Source organism: Heptranchias perlo, chromosome 4 (genome assembly GCF_035084215.1).
Source record: "Heptranchias perlo isolate sHepPer1 chromosome 4, sHepPer1.hap1, whole genome shotgun sequence".
NCBI lineage: Eukaryota > Metazoa > Chordata > Chondrichthyes > Hexanchiformes > Hexanchidae > Heptranchias > Heptranchias perlo.
Genome location: NC_090328.1, coordinates 103751125 through 103770292, shown reverse-complemented (window position 1 = coordinate 103770292; position 19168 = coordinate 103751125). Strand labels below are relative to the sequence as shown.

General features: G+C 42.3%; 1 protein-coding gene across 1 annotated transcript in view; it reads right to left on the bottom strand.

The window, feature by feature from the left end:
* Positions 1 to 7564: 7564 nt before the first annotated feature.
* The window catches only part of LOC137321169 (GTP:AMP phosphotransferase AK3, mitochondrial-like), a 36349-nt gene continuing 24745 nt past the window's right edge, over positions 7565 to 19168 (bottom strand). The window contains 4 exon segments of the mRNA XM_067983429.1: positions 7565 to 9601; positions 10482 to 10600; positions 15838 to 16010; positions 18651 to 18770. Of these exon segments, the coding sequence (XP_067839530.1) occupies positions 9502 to 9601; positions 10482 to 10600; positions 15838 to 16010; positions 18651 to 18770 (512 nt within the window). The 3' untranslated portion in view covers positions 7565 to 9501.

Here is a 19168-nt window from a genome sequence, read left to right as displayed (position 1 = left end):
CCACCATCACACGAGAGGACACCACCCACCAGGTACATGGTTCATACTCCTGTGACTCGGCCAACATTGTCTACCTCATACGTTGCAGGAAAGGATGCCCCGGAGCATGGTACATTGGCGAGACCATGCAGACACTGCAACAACGGATGAACGGACACCGCGCAACAATCGCCAGACAGGAGGGTTCCCTCCCAGTCGGGGAACACTTCAGCAGTCAAGGACATTCAGCCACCGATCTCCGGGTAAGCGTTCTCCAAGGCGGCCTTCGAGACACACGACAATGCAAAATCGTCAAGCAGAAATTGATAGCCAAGTTCCGCACCCATGAGGACGGCCTCAACCGGGATCTTGGTTTCATGTCACGCTACACGTAACCCCACCAGCGAATAAAAGTTATTTGTCTTTAATTCAACAGGTCATTTTCTGTCTCTCTCTTCCTTTTGGATGTTTCTCCCTCTCTCTCTCTCTCTCTGTTTTGTGTTCTGGCCGTTTGTATATTCGGTGGTCCTGTAGGTAACACCTCTCTGTCTGAACACTTTGATTGCCTTGACAACGGGCAGTTGGAATGATTATCTGTAATCACCAGGTATTGTTCTCTGACTATAAATGCGAAACGTTCAAGGATTTCCTGACATTCACCTGACGAAGGAGGAAGCCTCCGAAAGCTTGTGATTTTCAAATAAAATTGTTGGACTATAACCTGGTGTTGTAAGATTGTTTACATTTGTCAACCCCAGTCCATCACCGGCATCTCCACATCATGGCTATATAAATGCACATTGTTAGTCACAGAATATATGTCATTAGCACAGTGCATTATAAAGTAATTGATCTGGGGAACTGATAAAGGAAAGATATGCATTTATACAGAATTGTCACATTTTTAGAGTTTGTACACCAGATATTTTGAGGTTCACTGTCACCAGCCATTCCTGTAAGTGGACCTCTTGGATCCAGAGCACACTTTTTCCTGCCTAACATTTAGGCAAACAATAACAAGAGGCAGGGATTGTAAGAACCAAAAGCAAAATGCTGCAAGATATTGGGAATCTGAAACAAAAACAAAATGCTGGAAACAGGCAGCATCTGTGGAGAGAGCAGTCAGGTTAATGTTTCAGGCATGGATCCTTTATCAGAACAGAACATCAGTTCAGGTGAAGGGTCTACCAATGGTCTGTTCTCTCCAGTCGCTGCCTGATCCGCTGTTTGCAGGAGAGAACCCTTACTCTGTACATCAACTACTAGAATGTATCACATGCCACTGAGTGATTCTCTTTTCAAAAGATCACACTTACTAGACACTCAGGCTTTGAACCAACAACTGGTTTCATTTACCTAAAACAGATGACCAGTTAACTGTATAAGTGAAAGTTACTTTACACTCAACGTGTAAATAGACACCACTTGCTTTCGGTGTAAACGTGGACATTGCTTACCCTTTGGAACCACTTGAAATTTATCTCTGCTGTTTTAGCTGACTGGTCCAAACATTTCAAGCACAGGCAATCCATCTTGCTGGTTGCAAAACTGAAATTGACTGTAGACTTGACTCCCTGGTAAAACAGGCTTCCCATAGAAATACAATCAGACCTCCTTTGAAGTTATACAGAAAAAAGATAGCTACAATTAAAAGATAATTTGTATTCATATAGTGCTTTTCATGACCTCAGGAGGTCCCAAAACACTTGATGGCCAATGAAGTACTTTTGAAGTACATACGAACAATGACAGACAGGAAAAGACCCTCTGGTCTGTCCAGCCTGTCCCACACAATTGTGATACCTTGTGTATCACAATATATACACTCCCCACCCCACGCCATGTGGTCTCCTAGGAGAGGTGAAAAACCAGACAAAAACCCAGGCCAATTTGGTTGGGGGAGGGGTGTGGGGAGTCTGGAAATTCCTCTCCGACGCCTTTGGCAATTGAAACTAATCCAGGAGATCAGTCTGACCCTGAATTCTATTCATTACGTTACCTACCTTTTGTAAGAAGTGATCTCCGCTCCAGCCAGAAAAGGGTCTAGCTCTCGCTTGAAGGAATTCAGCAAATCGGCGTCCACTGCACGAGCTAGCAGCCTGTTCCCAGAGGTCCACTATTCTCTGGGAAAAGAACCACCTCCTGACATCTAATCTAGATCTGGCCTTGTACAACTTAAAATTGTAACCCCCTGGTCCTCCCTAACTTATTTAATTGGAACAAACTGTCAACTGGAACATAATCTATTCCTTTCATCATCTTATAAACCTCAAACAGATCACTTTTAAGTCTATGCTTCTCTAAAATGTAGAGTCCCAGCTCTTTTAACCTATCTTGATAACTAAGATGCTTTAAGCTGGGAATTAATCTAGTGGCCCTCCCATACACCGTTCCCAAAGCCTCAATATCACCCATCATGTGTTGAGACCAAAACTGGTCACAGTATTCCAAACGAGGTCTTGTACAAGGACAAAATAGTATACTTTGTCTTATAGTTAATTGTCCTTCAAATGCACTCCAACACCCTATTCGCTCTAGCTATTGCTTCACTGCATTGCTCATGAACCTTTAGAGATCTATGCAGTAGAACGCCCTGATCTCTTTCTTTCTCCACCTGCTTTAATGCTTTTCCCTCAAGGGTGTATGTATGTTGAGCATTTGTCCTGTCCACATGCTTAATACTACACTTCTCCAAATTAAATATAATTTGCTATTCACGAATCCTCCAACAGATCAAGATCCGCCTGAAGCAGTCGAGCATCGTCTACAGTCCCAACACTCGCACAGATCTTGGTGTCATCTGCAAACTTGCAGATTGTACCCCCAACTCCTACATCTGGATCATTAATAAAAATAGTAAAGAGCTAAGGTCCCTACACCGATCTCCGCAGGAATCCAAATCCATCTATAACTACTTTCTGCCTACAGTCTTCCAGCCAGTTAGTTCTCAATCCAGTTCAATATGTTACCACTGATACTGGAGGCTTCGATCTTGTAGAGATACCTCTTTTGCGGTACCTTGTCAAAAGCTTTTTGGAAGTATAAGTAGACGATGTCTACTGGGCCTCCCTCATCCACCATCTTGGTGACTTCTTTCAAAAATATAATCAAATTTGTTAGACATGACCTTTTTTTGAAGCCATGTTGGGTGTCCCTAGTATGTCCGTCTCTATCCAAGTAATCATATATTACATCCCTAACGATTGCCTCAAGCATCTCTCCTATTGCCGATGTCAAACTAATGGGCTTTAGTTACCCAGATCCGTCTTGTCTCCTTTTTTAAAGATGGAGACTACATTAGCCCCCTTCCAGTCTACGGGAACTGTCCCAGAGTTTTAAAAATTTGTTCACGGGATGTGGACGTCACCGGCAAGGCCAGCATTTATTGCCCATCCCTAATTGCCCTCGAGAAGGTGGTGGTGAGCTGCCTTCTTGATCAGCTGCAGTCCGTGTGGTGAAGGTTATCCCAGAGTGCTGTTAGGTAGGAAGTTTTAGGATTTTCACCCAGCGATGATGAAGGAACGGCGATATATTTCCAAGTCGGGTTGGTGTGTGACTTGGAGGGGAACGTGCAGGTGGTGTTGTTCCCACGTGCCTGCTGCCCTTGTCCTTTTAGGTGGTAGAGGTTGTGGGTTTGGGAGGTGCTGTTGAAGAAGCCTTGGTGAGTTGCTGCAGTGCATCCTGTAGATGTTACACGCTGCAGCCACGGTGCGCCGGTGGTGAAGGGAGTGAATGTTTAGGGTGGTGGTTGGGCTGCCAGTCAAGTGGGCTGCTTTGCCCTGGATAGTGTCAAGCTTCTTGAGTGTTGTTGGAGCTGCACTCATCCAGGCAAGTGGAGAGTATTCCATCACAGTGCAGTGAGCTATTAAAAATACGGGCAAGGGGCTCGCACAGCATGTGTCCCATCTCCCTGAGGACCCTCAGATAGATATCATCCGGCCTGGGTGCACTTTCTATTTTTAGGTTCTTAACTCTATCTAAAACAATATGATCTTGCATGTTAATATTACTAATTTTATTAACATCATTGAATTGTAACAGTCGAGCATCGTTTTCAAGAGTGAAGACTGATGCAAAGTACTCATTTACTATTTCTTCCATACCCAGCGAGTCCTTCGTGACCTGTCCTCGAGGGTCTTTAAATACAGTCTTTGACAGTTCTCTGATTCTTCATGTAACTTTTCCTATTACTTCTGCAATTGTTTACAATCCTCTTCTTCATTATCCTTTTAGCTGATCTAATAGCAGCCTTAGTTTTCTTTAGCTGTTCTTTGTACTTAACTCTGTTTAGTTAAGTATTAGATGCCTTAAGATTATGGAAACATTTTTGTGTAGTCACTGTTGTAGTGTGAGGAAACACAGCAGCCGACCGATATGATCCCACAAACAGCAATAAAATAAATGACCAGATAATCTGTTTTGGTGATTTCTTTTTAAAAGAGATAAATGTTGGCCAGGACACTGGGATAACTCCCCTGCTCTTCTTTGAAAGTACCAAGGGATCTTTTATGCCCACCTGAGAGGGGGGCAGACAGGTCCTTGTTTAACACCTCATCTGAAAAATGGCACCTCAATGAGTGCAGTGCTCCTTCAGTACTGCACTTAAGTGTCAGCCTAGATTATGTGCTCAAGTCTCTGAAGTGGGGCTTCAAACTATAACCTTCCGGCTCAGAGGCTAGAGTGCTACCACAGAGCCAAGGCTGATACATTAGATCAAACAGCCAGTCACCATTACTGAAAGGGTACTCAACCTTGGGCAACAAAGTGAGACGCAAGCTGAACGCATTAAACTGGGCTGAGCTGCTAACAGGTAAACAGACAGAGAAGGGAGGTATTCAAAGTATTTAGTACAATACAAAACCAATACATACCCCTAAAGAACAAAATTTCCACTTGTATAGTTAAGCAACCACGGTGAACATATGAGATAAGACGGAGTATAAAACTAAAGGAAGTGGCTTACACAAATGCCAAGAAAAGTGGTCATCCAGCGGACTTGGAGACATATAGAAAGCAACAAAGGAACACAAAGAAAATATTAAGAGCTGCAAAAAGGAGTTCAAAAACGATAATTGAAACTAATATAAAGGCAAATAGTAAAAGTTCTTATAAATATATTGAGAGTAAGAGAGTGGCTAAGGGAGATGTGGGCCTATTACAGACAGGCTCAGGTGATACTGTACTATAAGAGACATCAAGATAATGGAAGATTTATCTGTTTTCACAGAAGAATATCGGTGATAAAAGGGAAACTAAAAATAAATCAAGGGGAGGAACTTATTGGATTCAATAGAAGTAACAAAATGGTAATGGAAAAAATAATGGGACTTAAAATAGATAAATCTCCAGGACCTGATGGTTTCCACTCCAGGATCACAAGCAGAGGACAGGAGGGTGTGGTGGAATGAAGTTCATTTGTAGACAGCAGAGTCAGTTTGGAGCAGCCTACCAACTTGCTCAAGTTTGGAGTCAGTAGTAAAGAAGGGCTGGATCCAGGAGCCAATGGAGTGGCTGAGTATTAGTTGACGTGCTGGTGGAAGTTGTCCAGTCGATTCAGCGAGTTGAAGGCGGGGGAGGGAAAGAGAGCTAGCTAAGCAAAGGGAACAGCGTGCTTTCCAGTAGGAGCAGAAAAGGAAAGGTAAGGCCCATCTGCACTAATTAGAAGTGCTTCAACCAGAGGCTGAAAAGCAGAAGTGCAGGTATAAGGCTGAAGAAAAGGATCAACACCTGCATGCGGCAGAAGAAGCATCAGAAGGATAGGGAGGATTAAAAGGAGTGCCAACATCAACACAAGGCGGCATTGTGCAGACATGAGGAACAGCCAAGGCTTCATCGGCAGCAGCTCCCAAACCCACGACCTCCACCACCTAGAAACACAAGACCGCAGGTGCATTGGAACATCATCACCTCCAAGTCACTCACCATCCCGATATGGACATATATCGCCGTTCCTTTATTGTCGCTGGGTCAAAATCTTGGAACTCCCTGCCGAACAGATTTGCGGGAGCACCTTCACCACATGGACTGCAACGATTCAAAATGAAGGCTCACCACCACCTTCTCAAAGGCAACTAGGAATGGGCAATAAATGCCAGCCTTGCCAGTGACACCCACATCCCAAAAATGAATTTAAAAATACATTATCAGTTATCCATAACAGCTGTGTGACCGTTTTTACGGTACTGCATGGCAATCCAGTTTGCATTCCATTCTTAGATTCTTGCCAAACTAATCAGTTAAAACTGATAAACAAATGGAACAGTTAAGTGAATAAAATTATTTGGCAAGATCATTATTCATTTAACGGTTTGCCTCTGTATTTGAAGAACTCAAGATGCTAACAATTGTGCTTATTACTTTTTCACCTGCTTTTGCTTGTCATTTAAATTTTGCTCAATTCTGTTGCCTATATTTTTTTTAAAACCTTCTGCATATCCCCAATACTACTTTTCATATTCCTACTTAGCCACGTTTACAGTGTTGGCTTTATCCCTTCTCATGGACAGATACAAAAAATAATTTAAAAGGCTAATAGAATGTTGGCCTTTATCTCACGGGAGCAAGAATACATGGGGGTGGAAGTTATATTACAGCTGCAGAGAGCTCTGGTTAGACCCTATCTGGAGTATTGCATTCAGTTCTGGGTACCTCACCTCAGGAAGGATATATTAGCCTTGGAGGGGGTTCAACACAGATTCACCAGAATGATACTGGGGCTAAAAGGGTTAAATTATGAGGACAGGTTGAATAGATTAGGCTTGTATTCCCTTGAATATAGAAGATTAAGGGGTAATCGAAATGATGTTTAAAATGATTAAAGGATTTGATAGGGTAGATAGGGAGAAACTATTTGCTCTGGTGGGGGAGTCCAGAATAAGGGGGCATAACCTTAAAATTAGAGCTAGGCCGTTGAACGGTGATGTCAGAAAGCATTTCTTCACACAAAAGGTAGTGGAAATCTGGAACTCTCTCCCTCAAAAAGCTGTTGAGGCTAGGTCAATTGAAAATGTCAAAACTGAAGACATAAAATTTTTATATAACATTTTTGTGAGGCAAGGGTATTAAGGGTTATGGAACCAAGACAGGTAGATGGAGTCAAGATACAGATCAGCCATGATCTAATTGAATGGCGGAACAGGCTTGAGGGGCTTAATGGCCTATTCCTGTTCCAAATGTTCCTTCCTATGTTCATTTGGCCAGAATGAATTTCAACTGTAGCTTCACCAACATTTCCTTAAGTACTTACCACTTTTCTACTGTTGATATTCCAACAACTATTGTGTTATAATTGACCTTCTAAAACTCAATTTACATTCCTTCAAAGTCTGCTCCAAATAGTATCCACACTTCAGGATGTCTTCCAATCCTTGAAGGTACGTCACAACCATGTTCTATTGGAGTCACGTACTGTAGAAATAATAGTCTTCATTGGATTAGGTAGCATCATCTGCCTCAGTCCCCAGATACTAAATTACTTGCCAGCCGATATTCCAGAACTATTCATATCGAGTTCACTTTTTGTGTGCACTAACAATAAAACACTGTAGCTGGATGTGAAACATGTAACCGGGACCGAACAAATCAAGGTGTTTAATCCAACAATTTTATTTGAAAATCACAAGCTTTCGGAGGCTTCCTCCTTCCTCAGGTGACTTGGTGTTGTAAAATTGTTTACAATTGTCAACCCCAGTCCATCACCGGCATCTCCACATCCAGGTGTTTAATCGTTTCCTCCCCCAAACGCATACACAAATAAAATGGGCCAAAATAATATTCTCTGGTCTAAGGTATGCCTTTTTGCATTTTATTGTTTTGCTAATTGCACATAATATATTTAGTCATTATAGCTTGACATAGGAAAATAGATAATGGTTTAGTTTGACAGGGAATTTAAAAAAAATTACTTTAGTATTTTAAAATCATTTATATGATGAAGGTTCTCTGAAACCAAATATATTCATGTTGCCCTATCTAACCAGTATAGTCCAAGATTCCTTCCATTTTATTCATTAGTTTAAACATACCAATTTCCCTCTCAATTCTACTTCTTTCAGTTTTTGGCTTAAGTTTTGCCCTCTTGCACAAATGAATCAATTGGGATAGCTCTCATAAGCATCTAAAGTCAAATCAACTGCCAATGAAGTTTCTCCACAAAAAGAAAATTGTAGAGATAACACAGTAACAATGATAAATGTTTTACATTGCTGAACAGGTATGAACACTTTGGCATAGAGTATAAATGATAAACGGATTCAGTTGGTTGCGGAAGGCTGTCAGAGCAGGTTACATCTGGTCAACCTGTTTACACAACTCACCTTTTCCTAGGCTGCCCTCTTTAGTAGTAAAGCTAATGGATCTTCTTTGAGAAATCAGACGGAGGCTGTAGCTTGGCAGTCAGTATGACTTAACAATATGATAGATCCCATCAACAATTCTTCCCATGAAACTTGATTGTTCTACAAGATTAACCACTTGCCTTTATTTAAAACATTTAAAAAAAAAATTGTTCTAAAATTACAAACTATTAATATTTATTTCTAAACTGCAATTTTCAATTGTAAATTGTGTATTTAGTTTTAATGTCCGGGGATCCTTGAGAGCAAAACGCACCTTAGCATGCTGCTTTTTCTACTTAATTTTAGATGGGACACAGCTTCTTGCTACAGCTTACGTACTTGATATAGAACACTATGCTGTACTGCCTGACTTAAAGGGGAAGTCCAGGGACTACCATTTTGTTTAAATTATTCACTTATAACTCATAACTACTAACCAGAATTTTGACATTTTTGCTTAAAAAAAGTGAACATTATTGCCTGCATGTAGATCCTCAAATCAGTCTCCCTTCCCGCTAGGCTGCTCTGGTGAGGTAAGTGGTGGGAAGTGTCTCGGTGCAGCACCACAAGTACGGCACAGTCCGTCAGCCACTCGCCCCAGGAAGACACGGTACTATACCTGATTGGGGATACTTCTGAAAGAACAGAGAATTATATGTACCATCCTGTGCCAGATTTTAGTTTATAAATCTCACACATACCAAGTCAGGAACAAATCTTGTGTTCCAATCAACCAGTTGATCTGCAGTTCCTGGGCAACAATATGTACAGGCATTTGCTTCTCTTGTTTGGAGAAATGCCGAATCGAACACTTTGTAGTTAACCATTCATAGCATACCCATCGATCTGCATCTTGATTAGTTGTGTGAATTATTGGTCAGTGTGAAATAATTGTTGATAGCTGATAATTTGTTGCACTATGCAATCAAACTAGTTCTTTGAATTCTTAACTGTAATTAAATGGTAGTTTTGCTAGTTTACTCTAGTCAGTCATAACAATCATTTCAGAATGTTTTAAAAAGTTTTCCGCTACTGAGAAATGTTCTTTTCTTAAAAATCCATACCAATTTTTAAAAAAAAAACTCCAATCAAAACTCAGTTTCACATTTTTCCCTTCTAGTGATCAGCCAAGATGCCACTTGATGGAAAGTTTGTCTGCTGTCTTCTTACTGTTGCACTCTTTGATTTAACGGAGTGTCGGCAGCTTCTTGCCGAGGAAGGCATGCACGTGAGGCCAAATCTTGTTGGTTTCTGTTCCCGAGAAGACTTCTAAAATGCCTTTATTTCTATAAAAAGCACAAAAATTAACCTTCACTCATAGAATAGACCCTCTATCGGGCACTCCAATATACATAAGAACATAGGAATTGGTAGATGGCAAAAGACCAAGGTCCACCTCGTTCATCTTCTACCATCCTGGTGGTCGCACGATTCACTGATTATGGAGCAGTTGATTAATCATAGCAATCGATCTCTATCAATTAGTTTACAACAGACCCAGACATGACGTGAGGAAAACTCCAGTGGTGGAGATCTTTGGGAACCATAGGTCCAAAGTAACCTGTTCCTCCCAAACATGTTACACTTACCACATGTCATGTCTCAAATTACTCATATATTCTATCCCAAAATGTTATTTTCTGAAATTAATTTAATTTGCATTTGAATGAATCAATACTAACTGCTTCCAACATCTCCCTGGGGCATCTGTTCCATAGATTGACCACTCACTCGCTGAAATATTGTTTCTGCATATTAGTTTTGAATTTACCCTACTTCAAGCACAGGCCATGTCCTCTGGTTCTGCTGTTCTGGACAAGGTGAAACAGCTCATCATGGTGTACATTATCCGGTCCCTTAACAGCAATCATATCACCTCGCAACCTTCTCTCTTCCAGTGAGAACAAGCCCAATTTACATATACTTTTTCATTAAACTAACATGTATAAAAATCAAGCCTTTGTAATAGGTTTGTTACTGCATTGCTACCCTGAAAATCTGACTCCTAATTTTTCTGCAAGTATGCTGATTATTAGCTACACAACTCTGTCAAATAGGAGAGCAGAATTGAATGGCCCAGATACCAATGTTTCACGAACACCCAAGGGGCACGATTCGGGGAGTAGAGCTTTCACATTGTTAGAAAAAACCAGTTTCACCACTTACTGATAGTATTCCAAAACTGGCTGCGTTAGTTCTTCATATGCCCGAAGCCTTAAAGTCACAGTTTCTGGCTTGTCATCGTCACGCTGAATCAGAGGTTCCCCCGTTAGGTCATCAATCCCCTTTTTTTGGAATAATTCAGAGAACAAAACAATTAATGCATAAGTGAAGCAAAGAAGTTTGTATTTCAGCCACAAAAAAACTACCTTTAACATTTCCCTCCAGAATAACCCTGTTAGCACAAAAGATGCCATACTACAAGTGGGTCTCTAGGTAGGCTTTCAAGGCAGTGCTGTGGGCAGGCGAATGTACAAAACTGCACATCGTAGTAGTTTCTGAAATCAGCAGTTTGAAATATAGAGTGAAACGCATGTGAAGGAGTTCTTTTGTCAATATAAAAAAGTGCCAGCAATAATTTAATGTCAAAGAACCTATGAATTTTATGCCAAGGTATGTATGTTACACATCACTCAATTCTAAAATTTTTTTGTTAAATGCAAACAAAAATTTAAGCAAATAAAGGTAAATGTTATCCTTCCTGGTTTACTGGTAAGGATGGTAAACTATGTGGGCCAGGGCAGCACGCAACAATGTTGGTAGAAACTAATTGGCTCCATTGATCGCTGGCACTTGCTGTTCAATCCTCAGTCGTAGTTGTACCATTGTGATTACGTGGGATGGTTGATCAAAAGACTCAAAACCTAGCTTATAGCTGTAGAGGAATAATTTCAGGCCAAAGCAAATTTTTTTTGTCTTATTCATTCTTGGGAGTTGGGCATTGCTGGCAAGGCCAGCATTTATTGTCGATTCCTAGTTGCCCTGAGGTGGTGGTGGTGGGTCGTCTTCTTGAACCACTGCAGTCCATGTGGTGAAGCGGTAGTGGTTTGATACTAGGCCGCTTCAGAGGGCAGTTAAGAGTCAACCACTTTGGTGTGGGATTGGAGTCACACATAGCCCAGACAAGGCAAGGACAACAGATTTCTTTCCCTGAAGGACATTAGTGAACCATTTGGGTTTTTATGACAATCCGTTAGTTTCATGTTCACTTTTACTGATACCAACTGAATTCAAATTCTCAAACAGTCACGGTGGATTTGAACTCACGTTCTCCGGATCATTAGTCCAGGCCATTGGATTACAAGTCCAGTAACGTAACCACTACGCTGTCGTACCCCTGCTTTGCACAGTCAGTGCAGTACAGTACATCAGCAACATCTGCTCAGTCCAGGCCGCTGCTAACATTCTTAACAGAATGACAAGGTGCCAATCAATACTTTTGTCTAGTGCTAGGGAAGTGAATATGGGTCTTAGAGGGATCGACATTGAAAGATTCAGCAATAATAATGGTGACACTAAACACTTCTTATTGTTTAAAACCCATGGTCCTGGGAAATAGGGGCCTCTGACTCTGGACGGTGTTGAGAATGCCTCTATACCAGCTGTTGGAAATGCCCACTGTCGATACATGCAAAACCCTGATCGTGGCATTCACCCAAAAAGCTTTGAGACTGTACTTTGACCAGAAAGGAACATTGTCCCACAAATTGCAAATTAAGTACTTAATACAGAAAATTAACCAAAACAGGAGATTCAACACTAAACTGGTAAAGAAACCAAAATGACTGTTTATAAAATGACTAGATACTGGACTCCAAATGAATTAAGAACATAAGAACATAGGAAATAGGAGAAGGAATAGGTCATAAGGCCCCTCGAGCCTGCTCTGCCATTCAATAATATCATGGCTGATCTTCGACCTCAACTCCACTTTCCCGCCCGATCCCCATATCCCTTCATTCCCCTATAGTCCAAAAATCTATCTATCTCAGTCTTGAATATATTCAATAACTCAGCATCCACAGCTCACTGGGACAGAGAATTCCAAACATTCTCCACCCTCTTGGTGAAGAAATTCCTCTTCATCTCAGTCCTAAATGACCGATCCCTTATCCTGAGACTATGTCCCCTAGTTCTAGACTCTCCAGCCAGGGGGAACATCCTCTCAGCATCTACCCTGTCAAGCCCTCTTAGAATCTTATATGTTTCAATGAGATCACCTTGCATTCTTCTAAACTCCAGAGAGTACAGGCCCAATCTACTCAATCTTTCCTCATTGGACAACCCTTTCATCCCAGGAATTAATCTAGTGAACCTTGGTTGCAGTCCCTCTAAGGCAAGTATATCCTTCCTTAGGTAAGGAGACCAAATCTGTACACAGTACTCCAGGTGTGGTCTCACCAAAGCCCTGTACAATTGCAGCAAGACTTCCTTACTCTTGTACTCCAACCCCCTTGCAATAAATGCCAACATACCATTTGCCTTCCTAATTGCTTGCTGTACCTGCATGTTAACTTTCTGTGTACAAGGACACCCAGTTCCCTCTGAACACCAACATTTAATAGTTTTTCACCATTTAAAAAATATTCCATTTTCCTACCAAAGTGAATAACCTCACATTTCCCCACATTATATTCCATCTGCCACCGTCTTGCCCACTCACTTAACCTGTCTATATCCTTTTGCAGACTCTTTGCGTCCTCCTCACAGCTTACTTTCCCACCTAGCTTTATATGATCAGCAAACCTGGATACGTTACACCCGGACCCTTTATCTAAGTCATTAATATAGATTGTAAATAGCTGAGGCCCAAGCACCGATTCTTGCGGCACCCTACTAGTTACAGCCTGCCAATCTGAGAATGACCCTTTTATCCTTACTCTCTGTTTTCGATCCTTTAACCAATCCTCTATCCATGATAATATATTACCCCAACCCCATGAGCCCTAATCTTGTGTAACAACCTTTTGTATGGCAGCTTATCGAATGCCTTTTGAAAATCCAAATTTACTACATCCACTGGTTCCCCTTTATCGACCCTGCTCGTTACACCCTCAAAAAACACTAATAGATTTGTCAAACACGATTTCCCTTTCATAAAACCATGCTGACTCTGCCTAATCATATGATTTTCTAAGTGCCCTGTTACTACTTCCTTAGTTCTTCCCGAAGTCCTGGCCAATATTTATCTCTCAACCAACATCACTTAAAAAAAAGATTATCTGGTCATTATCACATTTCTGTTTGTGGGAGCTTGCTGTGCACAAATTGGCTGCTGCGATTCCTATATTACAACAGTGACTACATTTCAAAAGTACTTCATTGCCTGCAAAGCGCTTTGGGATATCTTGAGATTGTGAAAGGCGCTACACAAATGCAAGTCTTTCTTTCTTTGCAACACTTTGTATTCCAGCCCCCCTGAGATGAAGGTTAACATTCCATTAGCCTTTTAAATTATTTTTATACCTGTCCACTAGTTTCTAACTGATTTCTGCACATGGACCCTTAAATCTCTCTGCTCCTCCAGTTTAAAGCTTCTCATCATTTAGGAAATATTCTGTTCTATCTTTTACGTCCAAAGTGGTCCAAACATCCAATCTACTTGTTGAAACCAATATTTTAAAAGAGTATTTTTGAATTGTAAATTAAAGGGAGTACAATCCAGAGAAAACAGCATTAGATACTCTACTTCCACTGAATAAATCGAGTTGAAAAAAATGTTTCACTGACATGCGAAAGCACATTGTCAGCTCCTAACAGGTGGTAGATGAAAAAAACAGAATTTTTCTGTGGACGCATATTGGGCGCTAAATTGGGCCATGTAGCGCCCGTTATTTCAGCGGAATGCGGCCTCCTGAATGTCCAAGATGGCATCCGGGATGCGCATGTGTGCGCCAGACACCATTTTGGTAAAGGGTTTATCACATGCGCAGATAACGAATGCCGGCATCATGTAAAGTAGGGAGACTATGCGTTTGATCAGTGTGCAACGCTGATTTGAAGTGAGCCACACAATTTTAGCACTTAATGCTCCACTCAACGCACTCTCTTAACCACGACCATCCAAACATGTTTTAGAGTGCCTGGAGGACCCTCCACCAGCGCTATTTAAAGGGACCAAGCAGGATTTACAGTTTAGTTGCTGGATTATTGCTTCTGGCTGCTGATGCATTTGTAACTATTTTTGGAGGTCTCCTAGACTTGAATACTAGGATGAGGGGACATTGCCTAACATTTAGAGCCAGGATGTGCAAGAGTGAAGTTAGAAAATGCTTCTACACGCAAAGAAGTTTGGAACGCTGTTCTGCAAACGGCAGTTGATGCTAGCTCAATTGTGAATTTTAAATCTAAGATTGACAGATTTCTGTGAACCAAGGGTATTAAGGGATATGGGGCTAAGGCGGGTATATGGAGTTAGGTCACAGGTCCATCATGATCTCATTGAATGGCGGAACAGGCTCGAGGGGCTAAATGCCATTGCCGCTTGCCGCCTCCTGTTATGCGCTACCGTCTCCTGCAAGAAAGCGAGAAGCATGTCTGGGTGATGTGCCTGTCATGGTTGAATGGCTGCCAGTGTATGCAGCCTGTGAGTTGTGGGTGGACAGCTTGCTACAGTGGTAATGTGAGGGTGAGAGGATGCATCTGATTGGCAGAGTTGAGTACTGATTGAAAGTGTTTGTTGGTAGGTGCATGATGGGAGGTGTAGTGTGTGGAGCAGTGGATGCGGCTAGTGGTGCAGTTGGTAGGAGATGCTACTTGACAGTTGGCCTCACTCACCTTGACCACTTGTGTCAAAGCATTGAACTTCTTCCAGCACTGCATCCATGTTCGTGGTGTTATACGCCTGGCATTGACTGCATCCCCTACTGCCTCCCAATGTCACTTGAGCATAAGTCTGGAGGGCCTCTTACCGCTCTCCCCCCCCACCCCCCCCCCCCGCGGATATAGGATGCCCCTCCTTCTTTGCCCTCTTGCACCAAGGCCTCTAGTGCATCAGCAGAGAACCTTGGTGCACACACTCTCGCAGGCGTGGTACCAAATCGGACCGGCAGACTGGTGAGTTCTGGCACGTAGATGGGAGTATGTGGGATTTAGTGGTGCGCAACCTTTATTCAATGTTTTAACATGACTCAACAGTTTGTAAACATAGGGACGGACCTGCATCTGTGTTTTACGTGTGCGATGTCTGATCTCTGTTCAGACTCCGTGCAGATCCGTATCATATTTTTTGCAAATAAGAGGAACAGGCTACCTGTCAGAGGTACAGCCTGTCTGCCAGTGATTCGGGCTCCTTATGCTGGTAGAAAGTGCGAATGTCGTGGAATCATCATGTCAATGCAGGATTTCAACGCTTGGCTGAGGTGAGTGTTCAGGCAGGACGAATGCCTCGTAGCACCGGGTGCGGGTTAATCATTGACCACGATGCCCACACCCGGTTTCAGGGGTTATCGAATATAACCTCCTCTTACTTTTTCAAACGCGTTAACGAAGCCTATTCACGTTTCAACATTGGATACTTAACTGTTACTTTTGGAGGATTGAAGTCAATATTGTACACTCTACCGCTGCCTGGGTGGATCCAGCGAGATGTCAGTCGTTCTTTAATCGTCTCAAAGGGGACGTTCAACTTGATTACAGCGTCTGGTTGGTAAACTTTATGCAGTTCCTCTGCCTGAGGGACTGTCCTGGGAAACCCTTTTAAATCATGGCAAGAAATAGACAATGCAGTAAATCATACTTAACTTAGAAAAACTTTAACTAGCCATCTTAAAAATAAAGGTTTTCCTTTCTGGCGTTTAAAGGAGTTTTAATTTACTAAAACACAAAAAGACACATGCAACCCACTGAAAGAAAATGTTTGTGAGACCACGTGGAGTATAAAAGGAATATTTACTTAGCTACAGTTTATTCGGCACTGAAGAACTAATCAACATTACTACTTCCTAAAGTAGGGGAATGGTGGCCTTACCAATACCCTAAACAAGACGAACGTTGAATTAAAGGGGAAGTCCATTTTCTAATTAGTGTTGTATATAGACCAACTGTATGAATCTGGCCCAGACTCAAAAGAGCACGGTCTTCAAGTTTCATAAAGACGTGTATTTTTAATTTTTTTAAACTACATGTGTTTTTAGAATTTACTTCTGCTATTCAAGCATAATCATACCCTTCTAGTTGTGAGGGGGATGGTGGCAGTGCACACACACACACTTTTTAGTGCATTGTGCTACTCACCATGCCACTTGTGAGGGGCTCCTAGTACATGTTTTCCATCAAGCAAGAACTCAACTCCATGTTCATCAGTTGATTAACCAACTATCTTCCTTGTTTGGGAGGGCGGGGGGGGGGGGGCGGTAAACAGGGGTCTCCTTGGAATCAAATTGGCTACAAGGTGGCATGTCTGGAATGGAAGTTGTGAATGGCATTGACCTTTCGTGGCAGACTCAGTAACCCAAAATCACTGAGTAAGACCAGTCTGCAATGCTGTAGGGTATGGTTGATGCTTGACCAGTCATCCAGGCTCACCAATGGAACCTGGAGAGGTAGGCCTGTCATTGAGAGCAGAGATTCCTTGCACCCAGATACCCTGCAAGCCAATGTCCTGATGGACAGATACTTTTGACTGAACAAGCAGCAGGAAGCTTATCAATGCTCTGGGATGGTAGGCGACGTAGTTCTAGCCTGGAGGGTCCCTAAGCCACGGTTCTGCAAAACGTGCCTAAGTTCTAGGAACACAGGCTCAGCAGCTGGCCATTCGGCCCCACAAGTCCACTCCGCCATTCAATTAGATCTGCATCTTAACGCCATATCACTTGATAACCTTACCTAACAAAAATCTATCTATCTATCTCAGTATTGAAAGCTCCAATTGGGGGAGGGGGAGCTTGGAAGGAGAGAGAATTCCAGATTTCTGCTACCCTTTGTGTGAAAAAGTGCTTCCTGATTTCGCTCCTGAATGGCCTGGCTCTAATTTTAAGATTGCAACCCGTTGTTCTGGATTCCCCCACCAGAGGAAATAGTTTCTCTGTATCTAACATATTGAATCCCTTTTAACATTTTATACACCTCGATCAGTTTACCCCTCAATCTTCTATACTCTGTGGAATTCAATGAATATTGTGAGCACTTCCTATTGGGTATAGAGATTTCTCAGTGGCTCGATGTGGGATCTCAAACGTGTTGGTGGGTTTCCTCAGACGTCAAGGTACCCAGCTGACCAAAATAAAAAAATTCCAGCAGGATCAATAGGTAACAGAGACAAGAATTCCTCAAAAATAACAGTGTGCCCTTGGTGACTTGGCAGCAGCACGAGTTATTGCTCAGAGACCTTTAAACAGTTGGCCTGAGCTCGTTTGTTTAGTTTCCGGAGAGCCTGATTCCCTAGCCGAATGCTGCTTTTAGTGGGGGCGGGGGTGTTAAATCATACAGCAACTTCGCTCACAATTTATCACAAAATCAAATGCCAGAAAAAGAGAGTTTAAAAATCAGAACAATTAAATCATTTTTTTTAAAAAATCGGAAACACAGCACACCCTAGTCAGCACCTTCAATTCCCTCCTGGCGAATCGGTTTTCCAGGAACAGCGTCAAGATGCGTCGCAGCAACCGTTATTTTATAGGCCCGAGCGGATTCCTCTTCAGGGATGTGCTTGAATTATCCCCGAGACCAGCTGCTCCTCCCCGGCCACTTCCCGAGTAGGGGGCTGACTTCCCCCAGCTCAGCAAATACATTCGGTGAATCGCTGGGATAAAAACAGCCGCTTCCGATTCGCCACCATCCTCGCTGCGGCCTATTTGAATTAGAAATGCAGGAAAATACGGAGGAACTTTCTGACAGCGAGTATAGATGGCTAAATCAATAGTGGCGTACGTCGACGATCTTGCCATTGCGGGAAAATCTGGGCCACTATCTCAATTCATACCGAAGATATAATCTAGGACCTTTCTGGTCTGGAAGGCCCAACTATTCAATGTCTTAACTAGGTGACGAAGGAGGAAAGCTCCGAAAGCTTGTGATTTCAAATAAAGCTGTTGGACTAGAACCTGGTGTTGTAAGACTCCTTACATTTGTCCACCCCAGTCCATCACCGGCATCTCCACATCTTAACTAGGTGAACCATGGGAGTAGCTTGCTGTATTTTTTCAAGTGGCCAAGCAAAATCTCTTGCCATAACCATAACTGTTCAAACCGGGACTTGATACTTGTGGTTCATTGATCAAAGTTGTGCAATGCAGCAAATATCCCAGCATTCAAGGTTTTCAGGTACTAGACTTTTGCAAAAGGAGCATTTTACGTACACAGTTGGAGCTCTGTACATAGTGCATATGTTCTTACCATCCAGCAGCCAGTGGGACTGGTTCATTTCTTTCAGTTTATGCAATATGATCCGAGTGATCACGTCATCTGGCACCAGATTTCCCTCATCAATAAAGGTCTTGGCTAGCAACCCAACCTCTGGAAAACACACCAAACACTGAATTAATATAGTTATAACCATCCAAAGCCAGAATACATGTGCTTTACTTTAGAAGTGTAAAGTTCTATCTCCAGTTTTCTCCCCTCGTCTCCTGGAGGTGCTGGCTTATGGTCCACAGATGCTGCTGGCCCTCCGGTAGCTCAGCTAACTAGCCAATCTTCGTGTTAGTAGATGGGTTGTAATCACTTCCTATCTTCCACCAGTCTGTGTAACTACCTTTAACCCCTACTCTCTGTTTTCTGTTTTGTAGCCACTTTGCTATCCATTCTGCTACTCGTCCCCTTACTCCACGTGCTCTGACCTTAGTCATGAGTCTACTACGTAGTACGTTATCAAAGGCCTTTTGAAAGTCCATGTATATTACATCCATTGCATT